Source organism: Podarcis liolepis (genome assembly GCF_965112155.1).
Source record: "Podarcis liolepis genome assembly, chromosome: 7".
Taxonomy (NCBI): Eukaryota; Metazoa; Chordata; class Lepidosauria; order Squamata; family Lacertidae; genus Podarcis; species Podarcis liolepis.
The window spans coordinates 8,051,505-8,075,870 of NC_139561.1; the positions used below are offsets into that span (position 1 = coordinate 8,051,505).

Consider the following 24,366-nt stretch of genomic DNA (forward strand, 5'->3'; position numbering starts at 1 on the left):
AATTGACACTGAGAAGATTTAACAAGTTATTCATTTAATAAGCATTTTACCACATTGTATTGTACACTGTCATCTGTTCAAAAAGATTAGGTTTTTTTAATTAAAAAAACACACACCACAGGATACTGTGTTATATTCATAGAAACAGATGAACAGTGTTCACTGTTGTAGCTGGTTGTTTTTTAAACTTTGTGGAATAAGTCTTCAGCTGCAACAAACAAACAAACCAACAAACCCTAAAAGGAATTCTAATTCTCAGCCAAGTCTCTGAACAGCTCTCCACACGTGACAGTTTTCTGAACTGGCTAAAATAGCACAGTAGCAAGCTTCGACATTGAATATAGGGGAAGTATCAAAAGGCTTTAATCCTGCATCCCAGCTGATCCCAGCATTACTCTCTGCTAGTTCAAGTCGTCCTTCCTGCAGAGGAAAAAACCTGACTTAGATACTGCCAATGAATCCCTATGAGCTGTGCCAACAAGTTTTCTCTATGCACTTTGGTTTCACAAAAAGAGACACAAACCTTTAAAATAATGGCTTTAATTGTCATTTTGAAGTATATGGGAGGGAAGTGTGCTTGAATTAAAATATACATCATACCAGGGAAGCTGGCAAAGGTTATGGGGTGGTTTCAAAATGCTGACAGCAACGTAACTAGTGTACATGACAAGAAAAGAAGCAATCCCTTTAAAACAATAAAATAAAAGACATTCACAGTGGTTCGTATAAACAATATGTAATTCGACAGTAATCAGTTTCCTAGTCTTGCAGCACACTAGTGCCTCTTAAGGTCCTAAAAGAAAAGCAGGCATCACACACCACCTGGTCCGTACAGGTTCAAGGAGTCAATTGTACAATTACCCGGAATGACAGGATAAGTTGCTGTGAAGTATACAGCTGGAACAATAAGGGAAAAAAGCATTTTTTCTCTCTCTTCAAATGAACATAAGAATTTAAAAAAACTCTTCTTGAGAAGGGAGAAAGTCTCATTTGCTGTTACAACCAGCAAACGCCATCCATCAAAATGAAAAGGAAAAAAAAACCCCACAAACACATTAATCTAGTCTTAGCAAGCTGACAGATACAAGTTACTGTTTTTTAAAAATGATTATATACTATAGTACAAGTCCCAACTAGGCAGGGCCAAGAGTGATTATTTCTTTGCTTGTTTTGTGATCATACCCCTGGGTGGTGTTACAGGCCGGCTAGCATTGGGCTTCTTCTTCTCGGCAGGCTTCAAAATCTGGAATGACAACGTTCTTTCTTAGCAATGGAAGCACTGTATGCAGCTGAACAGAGATGAGAGCACAAGAAGGGGGCTACTGGTGTTATCCCAAAACCTGGCTATATATATTCTACACCCATAATTTTGTGATTTCCACCCAATGGGCATGGCTAGGTGGCTTAGAGCTGTAAAATCATTCATTCAGGGTCTTGGCACACACAAAAATAATTATTTTCCAGGGCAATAATTTTAAACAGCCTCACCTTACTGAAATATTGCAGTGTAGGAAAAGACGACTCCCTCCACTCCCAAAGGGAAGAGGGAATAGAAGGGTCTTCAGGAATGTCAGTGCAGATTCTATTGCCAAAATAGCCTTGCTCCAAGAGGAAGACAACATTTCTTCACTTAAGAGAGTAGCTAAGCAGGGTGCCACCAGAATCTCAATGCACGGGATGGGAAAGGCTCATTCAGTAACAGGTGCTCCTGGGACTTCTGGCCTAATCCATTTAGGGCTATAAAGGTAAACAGCAGCACCTTGGATATAAATGTCACCCTGCTTTCCCTCCCACTGCTTGCAATTTTCGATGCCTCCTCTTAGATCACCAGCATTAGGCAGCAGGGAAGAGCCATCACTCTTTGGACAATCCAATTCAAGGTGGAACAGATTACAGCTGTCCTACTTATTTTATGGCAAGCTGGTGCCTCAGCACAGATTAAAGGAAATGGAACGCATTTTCAAATAGCTAGTGCTTAAGATTCTGGTTTAATTTAAGGAAGACGGGCTTAAAAGTGAAAAGAAGCAACATTATTGGGGAAAATGAGGCACCTAAACCCTAAAAATATACTGTACCTGGAAGGAACACATTAGAGTCTCATCCACGCTCATCATGGCACCCGCATTGTCAAACTCCCCACAGTAATTTGGGGCAGAAAACAGAGTTACCAGTTGCCTTTTTGCAAAGAACTCATATCCATCCTCAACCACCTTTAAAGCAAAGACAATTCAATTAATTGAAAGGGGGCGAATATCACACAACAGCAATAATTTTAATACTCCTAACCTTTTTCTAATCCTCCTTCCACGCCTTCTAGTGCAGTAGAATCACTTTGGTGTTGTGGCCAACCCAAGTTGTGATCTCAGAGGTCCCTGGTTCAAATCTCACCATAGTTGTGCCATGTCATCACGACATGGTCTTAGCGTAAACCACTCCCAATAGCACCTGCTCCCCACCCTACGCTGTGATGATCTGTAACCACTTCAATGGCTTGCTGCAAAGATTACTCAGGTGAGATATATATGAATGAAGCTCTGAGCATTTATCTAAATCTTTTACCATGGGACACTGAATAACAGTGGCATAGTGGTCTATGCAGGAAGTTCTATGGCTGTGCCTATGAATCCAGGCCTCCAGGGCCCAGTCATTCTTCTAGCGACAAAACCACGTTAACCTCACAAGCTGCTTGTTTCATGTCATTCTGCAATTTAGAGACAAGGCTAGATCAGCAAGGCCAGGAACTCGTAAAGCAAGCATCGTTCTGAGGCAAGTGAACTTGAAGGGGGAGGGGGAAAAGAGGAGACTGACCAGTTTCTTGCGTGGTGGACAAAGGGGTGTCCACTGGGGCCCAGGAGCTGGTGGCTCCTTCCCCAGGATCAACTCTTTGCATTTAGTCTTTACCTGATGAGCTCTGCATATAAGATCCAAATCATGTTTATGAAGGAACTTTGCAACCACTTCAGCTCCAAACGTGAAAGAAACTCCTCTGTCATTTTCTCCCCATCCCAGGACATCTTTGTCAGGGTCAGACCACAGCAGATCACAAAGGAGGCCTTGATCTGGCACATCAGTAGGCCGCATAATTCGTCGGATTTGTTCCATTGATTGGAGGTCTGGCGATAAGCCTGCAGGGGATTAAGATGCAGCTGCTTTGCATTTTGTTCACATGCTGGGCACTCGGCAAATGCACACACTGTGCGGTGACAGTATCTTCATTCCCACTGCAACCTCATCTATGCTTATTTTGAGGAAGCTATCCAGTGCAATCCAAAACTATTCCTCAGATATGTTCCATTTCTGGTATGAACTATCCTCTCATGCCAAGGACTTGCTACTGCGAGGCAAGGAGACTGGTAGCAGTAGAGTTGATTAGGAACATAGGAATTTGTGATTGGTGTGGGGCCCCCATGGCGCCTTGCATGAATGGTGTGAAGGCTGTAGACATCACATGCTGCCTAGGTACTGTGCAAGAAGTGTCAGTGGTCGTGACACTTATGTGCATAAATGATGCTGGAAAGAAACGGCTGTAGAGACAGAATAAAACATGTTCCACCTGCAGAGCCAGCTAGGTGGAGGCATCTGATTTGGTATGCCTCACAGATGATGGGACAAGTGGTTCAGGTTCTCAAAGAGAATTACAGGATATAACTTTGTAACTAGCACACAAATATATGTGAATGGCTGTACTTTAAAAAGAGTAAAGAGTCACAGGGGGAAATGCCTATGAATAGGACACCTGTATAGGCATCCACACGTCTCAGACCCAAGACAGGGTAGCTGGAGTACTTGGTACTAAGAGATCACAGCTGTGCAAGAGTGGGGGTCTGTAGGGTAAGTTTATCCCTGAATATAAAAATTTGAAGGAAGGAGAAAGTGGCAGATCAAGGCTATTTAAAGAGGTCATAGTTGAGAAAATTTAACAGGAAGAGGAACAAACTCCTTTACAGAATCACCACGGTGAAAACAGGTACCCAAAGTAACATAGTACAGGCGTCTCCTCACTTAATGCATGTTCGACTCACGTGCGTGTGTGGTGCTGGGAAATAATTAAATAAATTGATTTAAACTGCAGAAAGGTGTGAAATGGAGAAAAACAGCTCAAAAAGAACGGGGAAATGGCTAGCAATTCCAGGAGCCTTTGCACCAACCTTTGATGCCTATAGAGAGTTGAAGTTTGAGAAAGGAGGTGTGGAGAGGGCAGTTGTAGTGGAATTTGGCTTTTTAGATGCGTGTTTCCAACTACACATGATTTCATGTATATGCATGGTACCCAGGAACATAGCCCTATATAAGTGGGAAGGTGCCGGTACTACAGAGATAAGTGTTTTTTCTTACGCAAGCACCGAACCAAAACTCCTTCCATATATTTATTTAATAAAAATATTTCTATAATGCCGTATCATAAAATATATCAAGGTGGTGAAGAGTACGTATGTGAAAGAGTGAGTGCTGCACTGTACAATATACATTTTGCACGCTTTCCTTTTTTTAACCTAAAGAGGTAAAATGTCTTTAAAATATTCCCATGTAGGATCTTACAACTAGTTACCGTGACAGTTTGTGAGACAAATGGATGCACTTTTCACTTCACGATTCACACAGTAGGCTCACCATGTGATCTTCATAAACTAGGATATTGTCATCTGCACAATGATTAACAATGCTCCCAAATTTCAGTAACATAAAATTTAGTTTTCTTTCTATATATAAAAAGTGCCTGGGACATATCTAATCTATCTATCTATCTATCTATCTATCTATCTCAAGTAGTCTATTAATTTTTGTGATAGGGTACTTTTTGTTGCAATCAATGTTAATGTACTGGAGCAGGAAAAATGTCCCATGGTTTTTCAAACAAGAACTGATCCAAGAAAATGGATTTCAGTGTCCCTTTTCCAACACCACACACAGCTTTGTCTGGGACATTTAAAGGTAAAGTTAAAGGATCTCTGACCCCTTGTGAACGACTCTGGGGTTGTGACGCTCATCTCGCTTTACTAGCCAAGGGAGCCAACATTTATCCACATACAGTTTTTCCAGGTCATGTGGCCAACATGACTAAGCTGCTTCTGGCGAAACCAGAGCAGTGCATGGAAACGCAGTTTATCTTCCCACCGGAGCGGTACCTATTTATCTACTTGCACTTTGATGTGCTTTCAAACTGCTAGGGTTGGCAGGAGCTGGGACTGAGCAACGGGAGCTCACCCAGTTGCAGGAATTCGAACCACCGACCTTCCTATCGGCAAGCCCTAGGCTCAGTGGTTTAGACCACAGTGCCACCCGCTTTTTACCACCCCATTATACATTGGAATTTGGCTTGGAGGGGTTACACAGCGTAGGGTTGATTGGCACAAAAAATAAATTTCTTCAAGATGGAACTCAGTGCTAAAAAATCAATCTCTTTTTCAGTACTGCTGTAGGCTGTGAATGAAGGAGCAAGGAAGGCTACAGGATTAATCCTTCCCCCCACACCAGCCATCTCCAGAGCAAGCTGCCCATCACAGAGTCAGACAGTCACTATAGCTAAGCTGCTCAAAAGTAGGACATTTTATTGCTTTAAAGCAGCTGCCTCAAATTAAAGAGGTATGACCTGTCCTTTCTGCAAGGTCATAATATTTGTCCTCACATCTGTTCAGCTGTAGCCTCCCAATTCAACGCCTAGTATTGCAACCCTGATGTTTTTGCCTGTGTAAGCATACTGCAGTTGCTTATAGTTCAGGAGTGGCAAGGCTAAATATTTAAATCAAAAATGGGTCAGGAGATGCTAGGTTAGTATAACACAAGTATTTTTATAGCATGGCACTGGGAACTGTCCAGATAACCTACAATTACCTACAAGTATGCAATTACCCACAAGCAGATAGCATGCATTTATAGCATCATATTTCAGTGTAAGAGTTCCGGCAGTTACAAAATTAGGCCTTTTCAGTAGAGGTCTACTTCTCATTCTGTCTCAGATTATCCATTAGCCCCATCGCTACAGTAACACGTAAGCTGGAGCACCCTATAGTCATCTCACTCTAATGGTGGGGTCACCAAATGCATACAGGGTTACTTCCTGTCACCAAATTTGTTGTTCTGGTGATTCATCGTCATGACTGCAGTTCAAATGGTATGGGGGAGGGAACTATATTCAGACTAACTCTGGTATATAGTAACTCCTTCCTATATCACACTCGGTCAAAGTAGTTTGCAGGTGTTCCCCTATGCAAACAAGGGTACAAATAGGCTGCTTGGACAAACATTATTCAATACATTATTACACCAAAAACCTGTTTAGAGTTAGAAACATTATCTCAATTGACATTAGCTGTGAAACTTTGCAGTGTGCTCAACTTGTGCTTTAGAAAGAATGAAATGCAGTGCCCTGCAATACAGAGAAAGTGGCTCCAGGCCTGCACAGAGCTTGCCTGAGGCAGGAGTCTTGTTAGAATAACATTATAAACTCAAACAAAAAAAAAAGGAAGTTGGTGCCTGGCAAGGCCCCTGGCCAGCTTAATCCTCTAGGGCCCGGGGCAAGTGTACCCAGCTGCCGCCCCACTGCACGGGTCTGAGTGGCTCTAATGCTGACTTACCCAAGATGGTCAAGCAAGTATCACTTTGTAAATCATATATCAACTTACCTCCATGACAGCAGAATATTTTCTCATCCACAATGGCTGCAATTGGTAAACAATTAAAGCAGTCTGTAAAGGTTTTCCACAGCTTGATGTTGTATCTTCTTTTACCTGGGGAGATATTTCAGTACATGAACTCACTTGTATTTTAACAGTGGCAGAAGAAGAGAATAGGGAGGGCAAGGAGACCTACATTTACATTTTTGTATCTTTGATCTGCTTAACATTAAGGTCTTAGTCTGTGTTGGAAGAGGAACTGTTCTCCGTACCTGCTAAAACCCAAACACAGGGGTATCTCAAACCCTTGAGGATCTTTTCCCCTTCTGTCATAATACCTGCTCTAGAAATAAACTGGCAAGGAGCTCAGGACAGACCACAGAAACGTAGTACTTCACACAGCACATAATTAATGTATGGAGCTCATTCCACAAGCCACAGTGTGGTCACTGCCTTGAATGGCTTTAAATAAGCTTGTGACACAAATGTCACCTGTGTTCAGAGGTAGTGCACCCCTGAATACAAGCTTTGAGGGACAACAATGGGAAAGGTGCTTTCACATTCTACCTGTAGGATGGTGAGACGCTTGATTAGATGAATCTTTAGTCCAGTCAAGCAGGACTCTTACAGTCATCACCATCAACCCTTTTCACATACAGATGCTATTCTAATAACTGTTCTAGCGTTTAGAGACTCCCGAGGCAAAAATAAGCCGTGAGCTTGCTAATGATCCCTCACTGCACCTTCACCACTGATAAGTGACCCTTAGTCTTGACCCGGAATTTAGGCTCCCATATCCTAGATCTATTTGAACTTTGCTCTTGTTTTACTGAAGCACATGCTGCCTAGGATGCTGTCAAATGGTGACAGCATCAAGTGCAAATCCTCTTATCACACTCACGACAGTTTCCGCAATTTGCTTCCAAGCAAGCCTAACCAACAAATTATGCTGAACCTATTACAAACCTGACTAAGTATGAAGTTCACTGAATGAAGGGGTGGGGAGTATGAGGAGAATCTAAGTGTGAATGCTGCAATTAGCCTACAAGATACAAAAATACACCTGAGCATCAGGAGAGTTAAGCCATTAAAAGGACAGGGAGTTCAAACCACCGAGACGGAACCAGCGAACTGCAGGCTATTCCATAATATAAAGCTGTAATGTGAAAGGGATCATTTGGCTATGTTTTTAATCACATGTTCTGCTTTATTAACAATTCTTCCTGGGATTACAGATATCAGTGAGCAGGCAGTCCCAGACAAATCAGAACAAAGGAAGCTGCCTTATACCAAGTTAGACCCTTGGGTACATCTAATTCAGTATTATCTACACTGACTGGCAGCAGCAGTTTCAGACAGGATTCTTCTTTCCCATCCCTACTCAGAGATGCTGGGGAATAAAACCTGGGGACCTTCTGTATGCAAAGCAGGTGCTCAATTGTTTTGTATCCATTAAAAAAGTCGTTAAACAGAGAAATATGAACATGCTTTGCAAGGCTTACGGCAAATGCCATCATTAGCATCATTTGGTACTATAAAATCACTGGGGAGAATAATGGTGCAATGTTAATCTGAAGCTGCTGAAAAAGTGGATCTCCTCCCACCTCAATTAATATGAACCACAATGTAGTAGGTTTGCTGTAGGCAGTTACTGAAGTATTACGCTTTTACTGTTCTTTGTAAACCACTTTTAGTACAAATGTATCTGTGAAAAATGCAGTGTTTATTGATATAAATTATGTGATTCAACACATTTTAAAACCAGTGGGCTCAATGGCGCACTGGTTACTAAAGAGAAGCAAGTGACAGAGGCTATAGGAAAAGCAGACTACCTGATTTATAAAGTCCTGAAACCAAGTACGTATATTTTTCAAACCCTAGGTTTATATCACCAAATGGAACAGCCAGAAACTGAATTTGCAGTCAATTCCAGAAAGTGCAACAAAAGGAAACAGAGATTACACATTGTGTCATGGCATGGAGCATCCTTATTGTACTTAACCACTATGCAGAGAACAAAAAAAGGCATGCAATTCAATCAGGCTTGCTTTTAACCAAACAATCAATCGATTATTAAAGGACCAGAAGAGCAGTAACAAGGTATGTCCTATCTTCAAGCAAGGCTGATAATGAACTGCCCTCCAAGGAAGGGGAGGAATTCACATCCAGTCCAGCAACTGGAGTAAGACAACACCACCCAGTGCCCACTCAAGGAGGAATGGGTTCAACTTTGTACTTGCAAACTCAAACAGAAAAAGTTAACATTATAAATATGAGCTTAATTTAACACTAGTTGCACCTTTCTCTTCTGAAGAGAGCAAAGGAAGAACAAGAAGGCTATATTTCACCTGCCAAAATGATAGAAAAGTCTCTGAACTAGGCAAGTCAGTATTGTCATTAATAAGCAACTCACTCCAAACCCAGAGGTTATTTTACAGTAAAAATAGTGCCATTTACACTATGAATCACTTTCCAAAGTCTCAAAAGACAGCACCAGAAGTACTTACATTCATCGTAGAAGCCATAAATTCTATTAATGCTGGCACATTCATGGTTCCCTCTAAGGAGGAAAAAATTCTCTGGGTATTTTATCTTGTAGGCCAGTAAAAGACAAATTGTTTCTAAAGATTGTTTCCCTCTATCAACATAGTCACCAAGAAATAGATAGTTGCTTTCTGGTGGGAAACCTCCATATTCAAAGAGTCGAAGTAAATCATAGTATTGTCCATGGATGTCACCTTAAAACAAAACAAAATGGTGTTGATATGGTTTGAGAGTTTGGCTCATTAAAGCAAATGCATGCTAATATACTCACTTTAAAGAATAAGAATTGTTACACAACATTAAGAAAAGTAAGCATATGTAACAGTAAGTTTCCTCCAATTAGCAATTCCTATTCCATTCATTGGTGTTTTTGCAAAGAGATGTTCAATGGACTGTACCACTGTTTTCTCCAAAGTACAAACTTTCATACTATTATTTGTGATCTGTGAGGTTAGAAGCACAACAAACCCAGTCCTAAAAATTGAAGCTGGCTTGAAGTGAAAATGTTATTTGTTATTAATTCCGACTAAGCAAGTCCAGTTTAATCTTAAATCTTTTGCATTAAGCAGTATCTAACACAACTTCCATGTGCTGCTCTGGTTCGCCAGAAGCGGCTTAGTCATGCTGGCCACATGACCCAGAAGCTGTATGCCGGCTCCCTCGGCCAATAAAGCGAGATGAGTGCTGCAACCCCAGAGTCGGTCACGACTGGACCTAATGGTCAGGGGTCCCTTTACCTTTTTTAACACAACTTACTTTGACTTCTTGTGAAAAGCAAGGCCTTCTGCTTCAACTTACAGAATCATGCAATGATGAAGAAAAACGGGCCACCACTTTTTAGTATACAAATGGTTATGGATATTACTAACACTGATACAGACAACGACCAACTGATGCGCGCCCATGTACATCACAGCAATGAGGAAGAGGTTGAAAAAGGGGGTGTAAAAGGGCGGTGGAATAATGTGGTGAAGCAGGTTTATGCATGCTCCACCAATGCGCACAGGGGTCAGGAACATAACCTCCAGGCAAATTGGTCGTTGCCTGTATCCATAACCTAAAATCAAATCTCCACTGGGTTGAAGAATAAAGCTTCCTCTTTCTGGGATTTGTGTCCTCTTTATTCTGACTACTTGAAGAAGTTTCCCTTCAGAATTCTATTCATATCGATTCTACTTTTGCCCTCAAGTAGCATGATTTGCATAGGATGACTACAGTACTTTGACAGCAATATTTTAATGGATTTGCAATCTTCAGAGATGGTGAAAATACCACCTAAGAAGTTGTGCCACATCATCATCATCAGTTCATTAAAAAAGGGATAGTTGGAGCCAACAAATCTCAATGCTTACCACATATTTTAAGCGGTGCTTCAAGTTCTAACAGAATGGGTTGACTGAGAAAGATTTCTCGAGATTTCAAGCATAATCCTCTTATTTCATTCTCTTGAAGTTGCACATTTTTACCGGGTTTTGACCCTCTTACTGTGAAAGAAAAAAAAGGATGGTCATGTTTAGCAAATGAGATCTACTGAGTTTCAAATCAATCATCATTAAACACATAAAACAGATTATTTTACAATAAATGGAAATGACCAATTTTGGGTCTTGAAATATCTTCTGAACTCTTACAGAGAAGGCTCATGATTACCAAGCAGATTTTGATTCAAGCTGAGGGAAGTTTGCCCACTGCTGGAATTAAAAGGCAAATAATGAAAACACTGCCTATTAAAATATGCACTGCCTGCATACAACTTCCAAGTTACTGTCAGTTGACAAAGCAAAGAAGAAGAAGAAGAAGAAGAGTTTGGATTTGATATCCCGCCTTCCACTCCCCTTCAGGTGTCTCAAAGCGGCTCACAATCTCCTTTCCCTTCCTCCCCCACAACAAACACTCTGTGAGGTGAGTGGGGCTGAGAGACTTCAGAGAAGTGTGACTGGCCCAAGGTCACCCAGCAGCTGCAGGTGGAGGAGCGGAGACGCGAACCCGGTTCCCCAGATTACGTGACTACCGCTCTTAACCACTACACCACACTGGCTCTTGGAATCAAAGGATTCCAAGTTATCACCAATAGTTAAATAAATAGAAAAAGAGCAGGAGACTCTTGCTTACTGGGCTCTGGAGGTTCTTGCAAGCCTGTCTTGAGATTTCACAGGCTCTCTGATTGCCCTGCAAAATTTTGCCTTTGCATGCAACCCCCAGGAACAAAACCCCCATCTACGCTGCAGTCCCAACTATTCTTAATTACATGGAAGGGAAAAGGTGCAAAAGTTGAATATCTTAATTCAAAACCAAGAGGAATTTGAAAACTGCATGGGTCCCAAGCTAAGCCAGAGTATGATATACACCAAACCCAATAAGAGTTACTTCAAATCAATTAAACCTGATGGCAAGAATGTTCCTCACACCAGTTAGACATGCTACCTCATGTTTGAGCAGTGCAACTAAGCCTTCCCAGAGCCTTCCCCAATTGATGCATGTATTGTTTTCAGTGCAACATACAGTGGTACCTCTAGTTACGTACTTAATTCGTTCCGAAGGTCCGTTCTTAACCTGAAACTGTTCTTAACCTGAAGCACCACTTTAGCTAATGGGGCCTCCTGCTGCCGCCGGAGCATGATTTCTGTTCTCATCCTGAAGCAAAGTTCTTAACCCAAGGTATTATTTCTGGGTTAGCAGTCTGTAACCTGAAGCGTATGTAACCCAAGGTACCACTGTATTCTATTGTCCTATTTCAATCTAGACACCACCTGTGCACTGATGTTATACAGGAAGCAGAAGAAGCAGCTTAAAGTACTTGCACCGAAGCTTTGAAAAGCTCAAAGGCTGTAGTTTAAGACAATTTACTTTGAAGTTTAGTATCAGAAAGGAGTTGCAATTACCAGCAGAATAATTGCAGGGCAATGGTTGTGACATGAGCAAATACATGTTTCAATTTTTCTTCCCCGTCATTTGTTAGCATTCATTGATGACATTATCACTACTACTATATATTGAGGGTGCAATTAAAATATTTAACACAAGTAATAAAGCATAAACCTATTGATATATTTCCCCATCTCTGCAGTGTGATTATGCGTGAAGCTATTGAGCAATAGAGCAATTGCCCCAAGTTCTCCTTCCAAACTATAAGCAAGCAGCCTCAAATGCAAAGTGTCCATCAGCAACAGAGTTTATAGAAATGACCCACTGATAATTACATTATATGCTTTTAAACAGTTAAGGGTGTTACCATGTTAAAAGCTTCTATAGACAGAAAACAGATCAAGCATTTTAGAAACGATATGCTTGTAGTAATGCTCTTAAAGAGGGAACCAAAGGCCTGTAGGCAAAACTATTCAGCAGCATCTGTGAAACAGAAGCTTCTGCCACTGCCTCAGCTTATATTCTCATCACCCCCACAAGCAGAGAAGTTTGGCCAGACAGGGATGAAAAGGAATGTATCCTAGAATAGCAATCTGCATTTGATGCCATTCAGAATTCTAGTCATTTCCTATAAACTCTCCCTTACTAGATGTCTTCAAGGAGAAGATGGAAAATATAGCCTATGAGCCAGGTTCCAACTTGCTACTTAAATCACCCAATAAATAAGAAGTATGACCAAGATCTCTGAAAGTGGTATGACGTAAAATGAGAAGAGATTGGACTTCCGGGGTGGCGCCACAGGTAACGGCGGATTCTCTCTGACTCGGAGGGAACTGGCTCTACGGAAATCGGGTCTGTACCGCTACGGCGCAGCGGGGACCCTTCAAAAATCCCAGGCGGGTGAAGCCTGTGACCGTGGGACTCGGCGGGCACCGTTTGCGCCCCCCCCAATTGGCAAAGGAGCCCGGCAACGGGCTCCGGAGCGGAGCGGGGAAGTGGCACGGTGCTGTGAGTTGTCTGCTTCTTCCGTGGAGCGAAGCCGCATAGCCGTTGCCGGAGAGCGCTGCCTTTTTCCTGGGACAATTTGGCATCTAAAATAATCACCCGTGAGTACTTAAACATTGAACAATTGGACTTCGAATAAGAACTGGCGATTAGAAAGGAATTGGACTTAAAAATGCACCTTAATTTGGTACTGAAAAGGGAAGGTCTAAACAGGAAGTCAGCCTTCAGTTTCCTTGTAGTCAGAAGAAAGCAAAGATAACGTACACCAGAGCTTAGAAAATCACTTTTAAAGGATCGGTTTTCACCATTTAAAATCGTTGAACCCCCCCTTCGGTAGCAGGAGAAGAAGGGGGATCTTTTTTTGGACTGTTTAAACCTGCAGAAGTGAGTTTAAAGTAAAGTAACTTTCCACCGTCCTGACCCTGGAGCGGGGTGTCAGAATTGACGTTTTGAAGCTCATTAACCAGAGACAAATGTTTTTGACAGATTGTTAAAAGAAGAGTAACATTGTGATTCCACTGTTTCCTTTCGCATTTTAAAGGAACAAATATTGACAAAATATCTTAAAGAAAGAAACTGTGTTGCTATTGTCCTTAAAAGAAAGAATAACCAGAAGTTCTCCCCCTAGAGGGGACTGTGAAACAGTAACCAATTCTAGGGAGCTTGCAGCTGTCAAGATTACAATCGTGGGAAAGGACTTGTGACCTTGCAGGACAATGTTTTCAGAAGCACTGTTGGGTGCTCTCTGTAAAATAAATGCCCTATTAGATCAGTTAAGTCAGAAGACGGATTTGATGACTAATGCGGCCAGAACATTTGAACAGGTAGTGGGAAACTATATGGAACCCACCCAGGAACTTAAACAGGAGTGTGTCCTGATAGAGCAGATGAGAGAAGAGGATGTCGCAGAATCTTGGACGCCAGAGATGGAGGGACTTTTGGCCCAGCAGGAAAATGAGCCTTTGGATGTGACAAATAAACTTGGAAAAAACCAGATTAGGAAAGACAAAGTTTGGATTGATTTGGAAATGGGGGGTTGGACTGACCCCCCTATGCAGGGATGTTTGGACTTTCCGAGTCTGGAAATGGGCCGTCAGAGGTTAGGAGCTGTTGGGGCTTCCAATTTTAGAGGGAATTTGAAAAAATACCATATGGAGTCTAGTCTGGACTATGGGAAAGGGGCTGATTTGCTGAAAAGGGTCATAAACACTAGCAAGCTGGAGTTCCCACGAGTGAAAGGAAAATATGAAGAAGAGCTGCGGAAGGGACATGGAAGAGACTTGAAGGCCTCGGATATAAGATCACCAGGTTAATGTGCCAGACTAATGGGATAAAAAGGACTGACAATCCCGGGACCGGGGGAGGGGACGCTGGAAGAAGATTGGATTGTTTTTATTTCTTTTTTTATCATTAGGAATGTTGTATAAAATTGATGAACGTTGGGAAAATGCTGAAATGAAATTACTTGGCTCTTGTAAAAAATGTTTAAAGAATTAGGTAAAAAGGTAATGGTTATGAGAAGTTGGTAAAAATAAGATTTAAGTTTTAAGTTTTAAGGGTTTTTTTATAAGATAAGATGAAAATAGAGCAAGGTAATGCAATGACAGAATATTATGAATTATGGAAAGGATTTGCTGTGATAATTATTAATTAAGATACAAGAGATGGGAGGAGGAGGAGGTCATGGAAAGAAGATAATGAAAGTGGAGAATTTGAAAATGTTGGTTTTATTTTTACCTTTACTTTTTCTGTTTTTGTCTTTTTTTGTAATTTTAAAAAAATTCTTTTTTCAATAAATATCATTTTAAAAAAAATGAGAAGAGATTACCTCTAGAAAGCATGCAGAATTTGCAATGTTGCAAAGATAGCATAAATTTTTCAAGCACTGAAATTTCAGACATTTTTGTTGTTTTCAGACATACTGAAAGCAACTATTGCCAGCTCAATGTCTGAAACCAGTATCACAATCTGAATGTCATACCAGTTTCAGACAACATACTACAATATCACCCAGCTCTAGCCGGTACTTACAGGTAATCTACTATCTATTTCGGAATGTGTTTTGTCTGTTCAGAATTCTCAAATGCTTTAAAAAATGCTTCTCAATTAATCATATTTTAAGTCAATTATATCTTGTTAATTAATCTAACCAATTAAAGTTGCTGTAACATTGAAGCCTTTGCTACTTTCATATTTGACATTTACACGCACTTGTTGAAAATTTCAAGTTAGAACTAGATCTGAAAAAATATATCTAGGTGTAGTTTGTCAGTAGTTTATGAAGCTCTTGTAAACAGACATTCCTTCAGTATTAACAAATTAAGGGATTTGTTCTTGGTCCAACCGAGGAGCAACACTGTTCTGCTAAACTTTGCTTTGTGTAAATAAATTCCCACTCCCTGAATATCCCGTATCCAGAGATTTAAAGTGTCATCATAAATCTGATCTGTAAGAACAAAATAGCTGGGGCTCAACTATTTGCAAGGGATCACTGAACAGTATATCTCATAAGAAGCTGCTGTAGCTTAGTGAACCATCATTTAGAAATTAGTGCTTTTCCCTGTGAATACCCTGATAGTTCTATTGTTCCTTTGTATGAACATCAAACTACCATATTCTATGGTCTGAAGGGGGAAAAACATTTTCAGAAATGGAGTTGTTTACTTAATAGCAGAAGGGACACAGACCTCCCAAGGCAGGGAATCCCACAAAAAAGATGCTGTGAGGGAAGTCATGGTGCTCTAACCTCTAAATGAGGGGTTACAGAGTTAGGCTACTTGCACAGAGAGAGGAGACACCCTATTCATGAGCTCAGTCGATACCTTAATGTCATCTCCCACAGCTATCACTAGTGGCCATTATGTAAGCGTTATATAACATTGTACAAGAGTTTATACCCAAATTCATTCCTTCTCCACAACTTTTTGCTTTCTATTGTGTTCTAAACTAACTTTACTATTCTAAAATAAGCCTTGATGTTGTAAACCAGCTTAACTGCAACAATGTTCACTGTGTGCATCAAGGGTTTGGACAGTGCAGTCTTGGACAGTCTTGTCAATCCACCCCTTTCCCTGCTAAAAGCAAACTGATTTAGTCACTTTCTGTGATTTTTGTAGAAGCCATTTTGAGCTTTAAGGAAATTCTCCATGAAGCAAACAAGAGATATATAGAGAGGAAATATTTGAATGCTTAATATCTTCCTTCAGATCTCATGAAGACAAAAATAAAAAATCAGTAGCCCCACCTCGCATACTAGAGTCAGCCATTTGTGTGACCTAATAGAAAATAAGACTTGACAGAACTTCATCGATAAATTTTGATTAGCTAATTATAGTTAGAACAAACCAAAGGCCCTTGAGTTAGGACATAACAGGGAACTACAGTTCATTTTAAAATGACTGCAGAAGTTACTGATAATCTCTCCTCTAGGGCTGGGCAATATTTGCATTGGTGTTAATAGGCATTTACAAGACTTTCCAGTCATACAGAAAAGTGGTTAGCACTGCTTGCTAACAGATCCCCAACCACCTATGAATACTGAAGTAGGGGCTAATGTCTTGGAACTCAGATGATCAGAGTTTGAATTTTCAATACAGCCATGAAATGACCAGAATTCATGGGCAAATCATTCCCTCTCAGATCCAGCAGCTACCCAATTGCAAAATGGAATTTCTGTATAGTGGAGTGGATGAGAAATGACCATCAAGCACTTTGTACACTCTGGCTCAATCCAGAAACGATAGAATACCAGTTTCTTTTTACAATAACTTCTTCCTCATAATGCCTACCAGGAGATTGAAAGTTCCTGCTTTTAGTTTTAAACCAGGGTCCCCGAACTTTCTTAGGGCACAGGGCTGCATTTATAAATCTAAGATTCTCCAGTGGGCACTGAAGACAAAATACCTGGCAACAGCTTGTTCCCATAGAATTGGGATGGGTAACCTATGGTCCTCCCGATGTTGCTGACCTACAACTCCCATTAGCCCCAACCAGAATGGTCAACAGCCAGGGATTATGAAACCTATAATTCAACATCTTAAGGGTCACAGGCTAGTCACTCCTGCTGCATCATGAAACTATGGTTTTCCTCTACATCCATGCCAAACTGTAGTAGAAGTAGCATACAAGTGTTGATTTCCAACGCCTGATGTACTGCACCGAAGGGTACCAAAGGAGCTTGCAGATGTAATCTTACAGCCTCTGCCTATATTTGACAATTCCTGGAGAACAGGTGAGTTCCCTACAGACTACAGGTGGGCAAATGTTGCCCCCATCTTCAAAAAGAAGACCTAGGTAGCTACAGACCGGTCAGCTTGACCTTGATACCAGGAAAGGACCCAGAACAGATAATTCAACAGTTAGTCTGTGAGCACTTAGAAAAAGATGCTGTGATTACTAAGACATGTCATGCCAGACGAATCTCATTTCCTTTTTTGATAAAATTGCAGGTTTGGTGCATCAGGGGAATGCTGTGGACATAAGTTTATCTTGATTTCAGGAAGACTTCTGACAAAGTTCCCCATTGTATTCTTGTAAGGAAGCTGGTAAAATGTGGGTTGAACGAGGTAACTGTTAGGTAGATTTGTAGCTGGTTGACTGACCAAACCCAAACAGTGCTCATTAATAGTTTCTCATCATCCTGGGAAAAAGTGACAAGTGGGGTAGCACAGGGTTCTGTCCTGGGTCCATTTTCAATGTCTTTAAAAATGACTTGGAAGAAGGAATTCAGGGGCTGCTCATCCAATTTGCAGATGACACCAAACTGGGAAGGGTAGCTAATGCAGCTGAAGACAGAATTGGGATTCAAGATGACCATAACAGATTGGAGAACTGGGTGCAAGCTAACAAAATGAATTTCAACAGGGGCAAATGTAAGGTTCTGCACTTAGGCGGGAAGAATCAGATGCACCAGCACAAGATGGAGGACATCGGGCTTACTAGTAGTACATGTGAAAAGGATCTAGGGGGCTTAGTAGACCATAAACTTAACATGAGTCAACAGTGTGATGCAGCAGAAACAGAAGAAGAAGAAGAAGAAGACCTAATGATATTCTAGGCTGCATCAACGGAAGTATAGTGTCCGGTTCTGGGCACCACAATTTAAGGAGGATATTGACAAGCGGGAACATATGCAGAGGAGGGCTACCAAGATGATCAAGGATCTGGAAACCAAGCCTTGTGAGGAATGATTGAAGGAGCTGGGCATGTTTAGCCTGGAAAAGATAAGAATGAGGAGATATGATAGCCATCTTCAAATATCTCACGGGTTGTCACATGGAAGATGGGAACATGCTTGTTTTCTCCTGCTCTGGAGGGTAGGACTCAAACCAATGGCTTCAAGTTACAAGAAAGGAGTTTAAGAAACAGCACTATCCAATACACAAATCAACCAAATATGTCTTACAGCATTAACCTCTTTGAAGTCTCACGTTCATTGGGGCTGAGCTACTTTTAAGTATAAATTCAAAGTGGAAATGTTTCAAAAATTCTCTCTATTACTAAATGATTTAACATTTTATTAACACAAATTTGGCGTTAAATTACCATACAATTTATATTATCTTCTAAGACGTTGATGTGTCCTGCTTGGCTCCTAGAGTTATGTCTACACAAACTTTTCAAAGTTTATGTAGCAAGAAATTTAACACTGAAATTACTGAGAAATCAATCTACACTAAATCAATATTGTTGGCATCTTAAATTTAAGCTCATTGATGAGATGGAGACATGGTCAACTATATTTTTAAGTAAATCAAGGTGGTGGAAAAAGGACTAACACCAAACCAATGGAAGCAATGTCAATAGTTCTATTTTATCCAACCCCAAATATCCTACATTCACAAATCCTATCCATTTCCATGGCTATGCTAAAATAAATGAGAAAGACTTTTTAAAAGGTATCTTTAAAAAACTGGAAGGGACGCTGAAGTGAGGCGAGAGACTACAGCAAGACATATCCCTTATATTTAGCTCAGACCACATTGCTGCAGATTACTTTGCATCAAATGAAAAGTTAATTCCCTGGTTGAACTCTTCAAGTATAAGTCCTGGATAGACTCAGACAAAGCTAGATTAGTGCAGCCTCCCTCCCTAGCTAAATGTGATATTGCTTGCTGCTACAAGGATAATTTGTCATCAGCTACTTCACAACGCTTCACCTCAGCCAAGATTTATAAGCATGTTTACCCAAACCTAGAAATCAAAACATGCACTATCTAAGATTTAGGGAACACAGCATATCAGAAACAACCCCAGCACCAAGGTCAGACAGATGAAAATGTTCAAATGAGCAGACATCCATGTGGCTCACAATCATGTCTTTAGAGCAGTCAAACGTTCATGTTGCTACAAGGATTAAATTTTTAATTTGTTTGCAAGCTTCACCCTTGCCACAATAATGGCCACAACAGACTGGCATGGGAGGGTGAGCAACATTTTAACGCCCTCATGATTCCCCAGGCCAGCAGTCATGCAGCTTCGGGAGGGAAACTAAACCAACACTGATTTCTCTTACTACAGAAGTAAGACTCCACTTTGCTAAGCAGAGGGCAAAACAATGAAAAATGACCAACCTACTACTTATGCACTTACCCTAAGAAAAACATCAGAATAAAGCACTGCCTGCACATCTAATGTATCAGAATAAGAATTGTGTCCACCCCCACCTATCTTTAAGTTATATGTTTGTGTATGTATGCACACACAGACACACAGAGTGTACAAGAACTGAGGAAAAGACTGTTGTAATCTGAAAAAAGATCACTGAGGCACAAACAAAGCACCTCCAGACCCTCCATCTTGGAAGTGGACCCTTCAGTCTTGCCTCCTTCCCTGCCAAATCAACTCAGGAGTCCAAAGACAAAGTCAGAATTAAGATGAGTGGAGGGCTATGGGATTTCAGATACCCTGATGTGTTCTATGTGAGGGGACCTCTTACCATCCTCTACATAGTCTTTCCCCACCCACAACAATTACTACTTTACTTCCCTTTCATCTAGCTGAAACACTTAACCTCACCTCCTCACAGAACCACAAAGGGGCACTTTAAAAAAAATGAGCCCACAGCAATAAAAAACCATTCCTAATTGGGTTCAGCACTTTCGCCCCACCCTGCCCTCAACAGCACCCCCTTACTTCACCCCTCCACCTTATGAGAACACTTTTTCACAGGCAAGCAACCCTAAATTCCATTCCCAATAATGCTCCTCAATCTCACTGCTCCTCTGCAATCCACCCCAACCCACCTTCCCCCTCCCTACAGAAACACCAGTGCAAATAAATATTGGGAGCCCACCCCCAATTCCACTCCAAATACTCATCTTCCCCCCAAGCGGAGTCTGTCAAGGGCCTCCAAAATCCATACTCTTCTCAAGAAAAACCTTCATCCCCCCCAAGAGAGTTTGGGGGCGGTGGGGGGGGGGAATCCTCTCTATACCACTTTGACCTGTGTGTATCCATACATCCCATATTCAAACACACACACACACACACCTACCTACCTCTGTATTGTTAAGAGTCCTCTCTCAAATAATCCACGCACCCCATACTCAAAAGATATATTATACACACACAAAACCATTACAGCTTCCTCCTTCCTACCAGTCTCTCCTGTCTTCTTCTTTCTTTCTTTCTTTTTTGTGGCAAAAGGAACAACAGCAGCAGCATTTAGATGCAGTATATACTGTAAATGAATAAAGTCACACGCATACCTAAATCTACATCAAGGCATGCACGCCCGTCCACCAGTACAACCCCTCCTCCAGAAACGTCCCCCCCCCCCGAGAACATACAACAGCCCCCCCCAAGACACCCTAGATAACCCCCTTCCCTCGGCCTCCACACCTTCGGGTCTCCCCCAAACCATCTCCCCCAAACACAACAACGCTTTCCCCCCCCATTGCACCCTCCCAAGATACGGGAGGAAGGGAGAAGCGCCCCCAAAGTGCCTGAAACGAGAAGCGAAGAGGAGGCGCACAAGTCACGCTATTAGGCTTCATTTATTACTATTTGCGACTATTATTACCCATAACCGTCATGTGGAGGAGAGCTATAGTCAGTGGGGCTTTTTGTAACTAAAGGGTGGGATAATAATAAATAAAATAAAACGGCCTTCGGCCCTCCGCGCTCCTTCCCCCTCCCCTCAGCCTGTGGGCACCCCCCCCCTTTTAATGGTTTGCCGCCCCCTCCCCAAACCGCGGCAGCGACCCCAGAGGGCGGCGGAAGCCCCCCAAGGAGCCGCCTCACGAGCCGCCCCCCCTTAATCCAGCCTCACGGTACATCCTTATCCCCCCCCCACCGCCGCTCCGTTCCCTCAAGCCGCCCTCCTCGCTCACCCTCCAGCAGCCGTTGGATGATGCTGTCGATGTTGAGCTTGTCCACATCCGCCATCGCCTCTCAGCGGCCGGGGCGAGGGAGCGAAGCCGGAGCCCGCCGGGTCGACCCGCGCGGCTCTTCCCCCGCTCCCGAGCTGGCTCCTTCCTTCTCCTGAATGCCCTACCGCGCGCCCCCTCTTTCCTCCCTCTCTCGCTTTCCCGCCCCCCAACCCAGCTCGCTCGCTCGGTCGCTCGTTCCGGAGGAGGAGGAGGTGGAGATGCCGCAAGCAGCGTCGGCGGGCGAACAAAATGGCCGCCTTTCCCTCCTCCCCTCACAAGGAGCCGCCTCCTTCGGGCGCGCAGGGATATACGAGAGGAAGCTGCGGCCGGGGACTTCTTTCCAGGCAAGGGCGGGAAGGTTGAGGAAGCCGCGCATCCCTTCGGCCTGCTGGGCCGTTTGCGCGCGCTGTCTCTCGCTGGGGCTTTGCGCGCGCTCAAATCCTTCCGCCGATAGAAAGTCGCGGGGGGGGGGGGAGTGAAGTGAGAGGCGGTTCTTCGCTCGTTCTTTCTTTCTTTTTTTTTAAATGATATTTATTGAAAAAAATTTATTTTACAATTACAAAAGAAAACAAGGTAGAAAAAGAGAAAGAAGCAACAAAGAAAAAACAAACCACATCAAACAATACAAATTAATCAAAATCAAAAAATAGCACAACACGATCAAAATACAAAAATATACCACAAACATTTAAAAACAAATCCAATATTCTCAAATCCTTAACTGTCATTACCTTCTTTCTTTGACCTCCTCCTCCTCCCTTTTTTTGTATCCTAGTTATTAATTGTCGCAGCAAATCCTTTCCATATTTCATAATATTCTGTTATTACATTACCTTAATCTATTTTAATCTTATCTTGCTATAAAAAAACCTTAAAGCCTAAAACTTAAATCTTATTTTTACCAACTTCTCATAACCATAATATTCTTACATAATTCTTTAAACGTTTTTGCTAAAGCCAAATAATTTCGTTCTAACATTTTTCTAACATTCATCAATTTTATAAAACAATCCTAATAATAAAAGAAGAAATAAAAGAACAATCTAATCTTCATCCAGCGTCTCTTCCTCCTGGTCCCGGGTTTTGTCAGTCCTTTTTATCTCATCTATCTAGCGCATTAACCTGGTAATCTTATATCCAAGGCCCTTAAGTCCCTTCCATGTCCCTTCCGCGGCTCTTCTTCATATTTGTAACTGTATTTTCCTTTGTCTCCTGCTCCTTTCACTCGTGGGAACTCCAGCTTAGCAATATTTTTGACCCTTCTCGACGAATCAGCCCCTTTTCCATAGTCCACACTAAACTCCATGTGGTATTTAAAAACATGTTTCAAAGTCTCTCCAAAATTAAGAACCCCCACAACCCCAAACATCTCACGGCCCATTGCCAGACTTGAAAAGTCCAAACATCCCTGCATAGGGGGGTCTATCCAACCCCCCATTTCCAAACCAAACCAAACTTTATCTTTCCAGATCTGGCTTTTTCCAAGTTCATTTGTCAAATCCAAGAGCTCATGTTCCTGCTGGGCCACAGCTCCCTCCATCTCTGGCGCCCAAGATTCAGCAACATCCTCTTCCCTCATCTGTTCTGTCAGGGCACACTTCTGATTTAATTCCTGAGTGGGCTCCATATAATTTCCCACTGCCTGTTCAAAAATTTTGATCGCATCAGTCATCAAGTCCGTCTTCTCTTGTAGCTGTTCCAGTAGGGCACTTGTTTTACAGAGAGCACACAGCGGTGCTTCTGAATACATTGTCCTGCAAGGTCAGAAGTCTATTCCCACGATCGTAATCTGTAACAGCTGCAAGCTCCCCGATTCAGAATTAGTTACAGTTTCACAGGCTCCCTCTAGGGGAAAAACTTCTATTTGTTCTTTTCTTTTAAAGACAAATCTAACAACAAAGTTTCCTTTTTCAAATATTTTGTCAATATTTGTTCCTTTAAAATGCGAAGGGGAATAATGGAATCACTATGTTTCTCTTCTTTTAGCTATCTGTCATTGTTTTCATGCAAACCTTGGGGTTCCCCCGAACCTGCTTTTGTCAATGTGGCGCCATTTTGGCTGCCTAAGGATTAGCACACAGAGAATGAATTTGCTATACAGTAAGCTTTTGTCAAATACATACTTGTGTTCTTTCAAAAAGGCCCACAATTGGATGTGTTTTAATATTCATTGTTTTTCTTCTGGATTCTGCAGAAATCAGTCAGGGCGAAGCCAAGGAAAACCCAAAGCAATTTAAATCAGCTAAGTGCTGATAATATTTATAATTCCATTGGCAGGGAGAAAGGATGTGCAATGTTTAACTACTTTTGGTTTTAATCTTTGGCTGAATGTCGTTTAATTAGCATACTTATTGCTCCTTTAATAATTAGGGTAGCGTTCTTGTTTTTTTAATTGACGCAAAGCCAGCTCTGCCTCTCTTTTCCTCCAGGGCAAATGCCTTCTTAATGTACACACCAACTGGATCTTTTACCCTGGCAGTTATATAATAACCATAACCATAACATCTCATTATAACTGGTGGAACTTGCAAGTTAAGAGTTCAGGCTGGAACGATGAGTCGGAGGAATTTGCAGTGTCAGCTCACCTTGAAGCAAGCCAGGAAGGGAGAGTCAGAGCACGTAAGATGTAGGTCACCTGCAGCTTAGGTAACCATCGCTGCTGCAGGCAACCTACAGGTAATGACTCTGGAACCGCAAAAGGTTCTGAAGTAGGCTGGGCAATTTGAGTTCCAAATTGCACCAGCTGGGCAAGAAGAGCTTTATAAATAGACAACAAAGTCCTATGTGGGAAGGCAGGCCATGTCAGGATCTGGCCCTCCAGATGGAATTTGGTGGTTTGTTTCTTAAAATCGTTTCCCCAAAAGAAATTTCAACCCAGCTTTTGCATGTGTTTGCATTGCACCGTGGTTACAAACCACAAACAACCCCCCCTTCTTTTGACTTGATAGCCAGACCCCCAAGTTAGC

The 24,366-nt window shown here is 41.9% G+C and overlaps 1 protein-coding gene and 1 long non-coding RNA gene across 3 annotated transcripts in view; one reads left to right on the plus strand and one right to left on the minus strand.

The window, feature by feature from the left end:
- Positions 1-11,199, plus strand: part of LOC310712013 — a 33,182-nt gene extending 21,983 nt beyond the window's left edge. The window contains exon 2 of the long non-coding RNA XR_014528727.1: positions 10,947-11,199. This is a non-coding gene — a long non-coding RNA (uncharacterized lncRNA). The remainder of the gene's footprint in view (positions 1-10,946) is intronic.
- PPP1CC (protein phosphatase 1 catalytic subunit gamma) lies at positions 18-21,706 on the minus strand. 2 transcript variants are annotated; one of them, XM_083514395.1, is made up of 8 exons: positions 21,362-21,706; positions 10,511-10,642; positions 9,122-9,352; positions 6,624-6,728; positions 2,902-3,125; positions 2,076-2,210; positions 1,183-1,243; positions 18-420 (listed from the first exon to the last, which is right to left on the minus strand). In XM_083514395.1, the coding sequence occupies exons 1-8, from the start codon at positions 21,414-21,416 to the stop codon at positions 407-409; spliced, it is 957 nt and encodes a 318-aa protein (XP_083370521.1). In that variant the 5' UTR covers positions 21,417-21,706; the 3' UTR covers positions 18-406. The 2 variants fall into 2 exon arrangements, with proteins under 2 accessions (XP_083370521.1, XP_083370520.1); XM_083514394.1 differs by having other exon boundaries at positions 18-1,243.
- Positions 21,707-24,366: the final 2,660 nt, after the last annotated feature.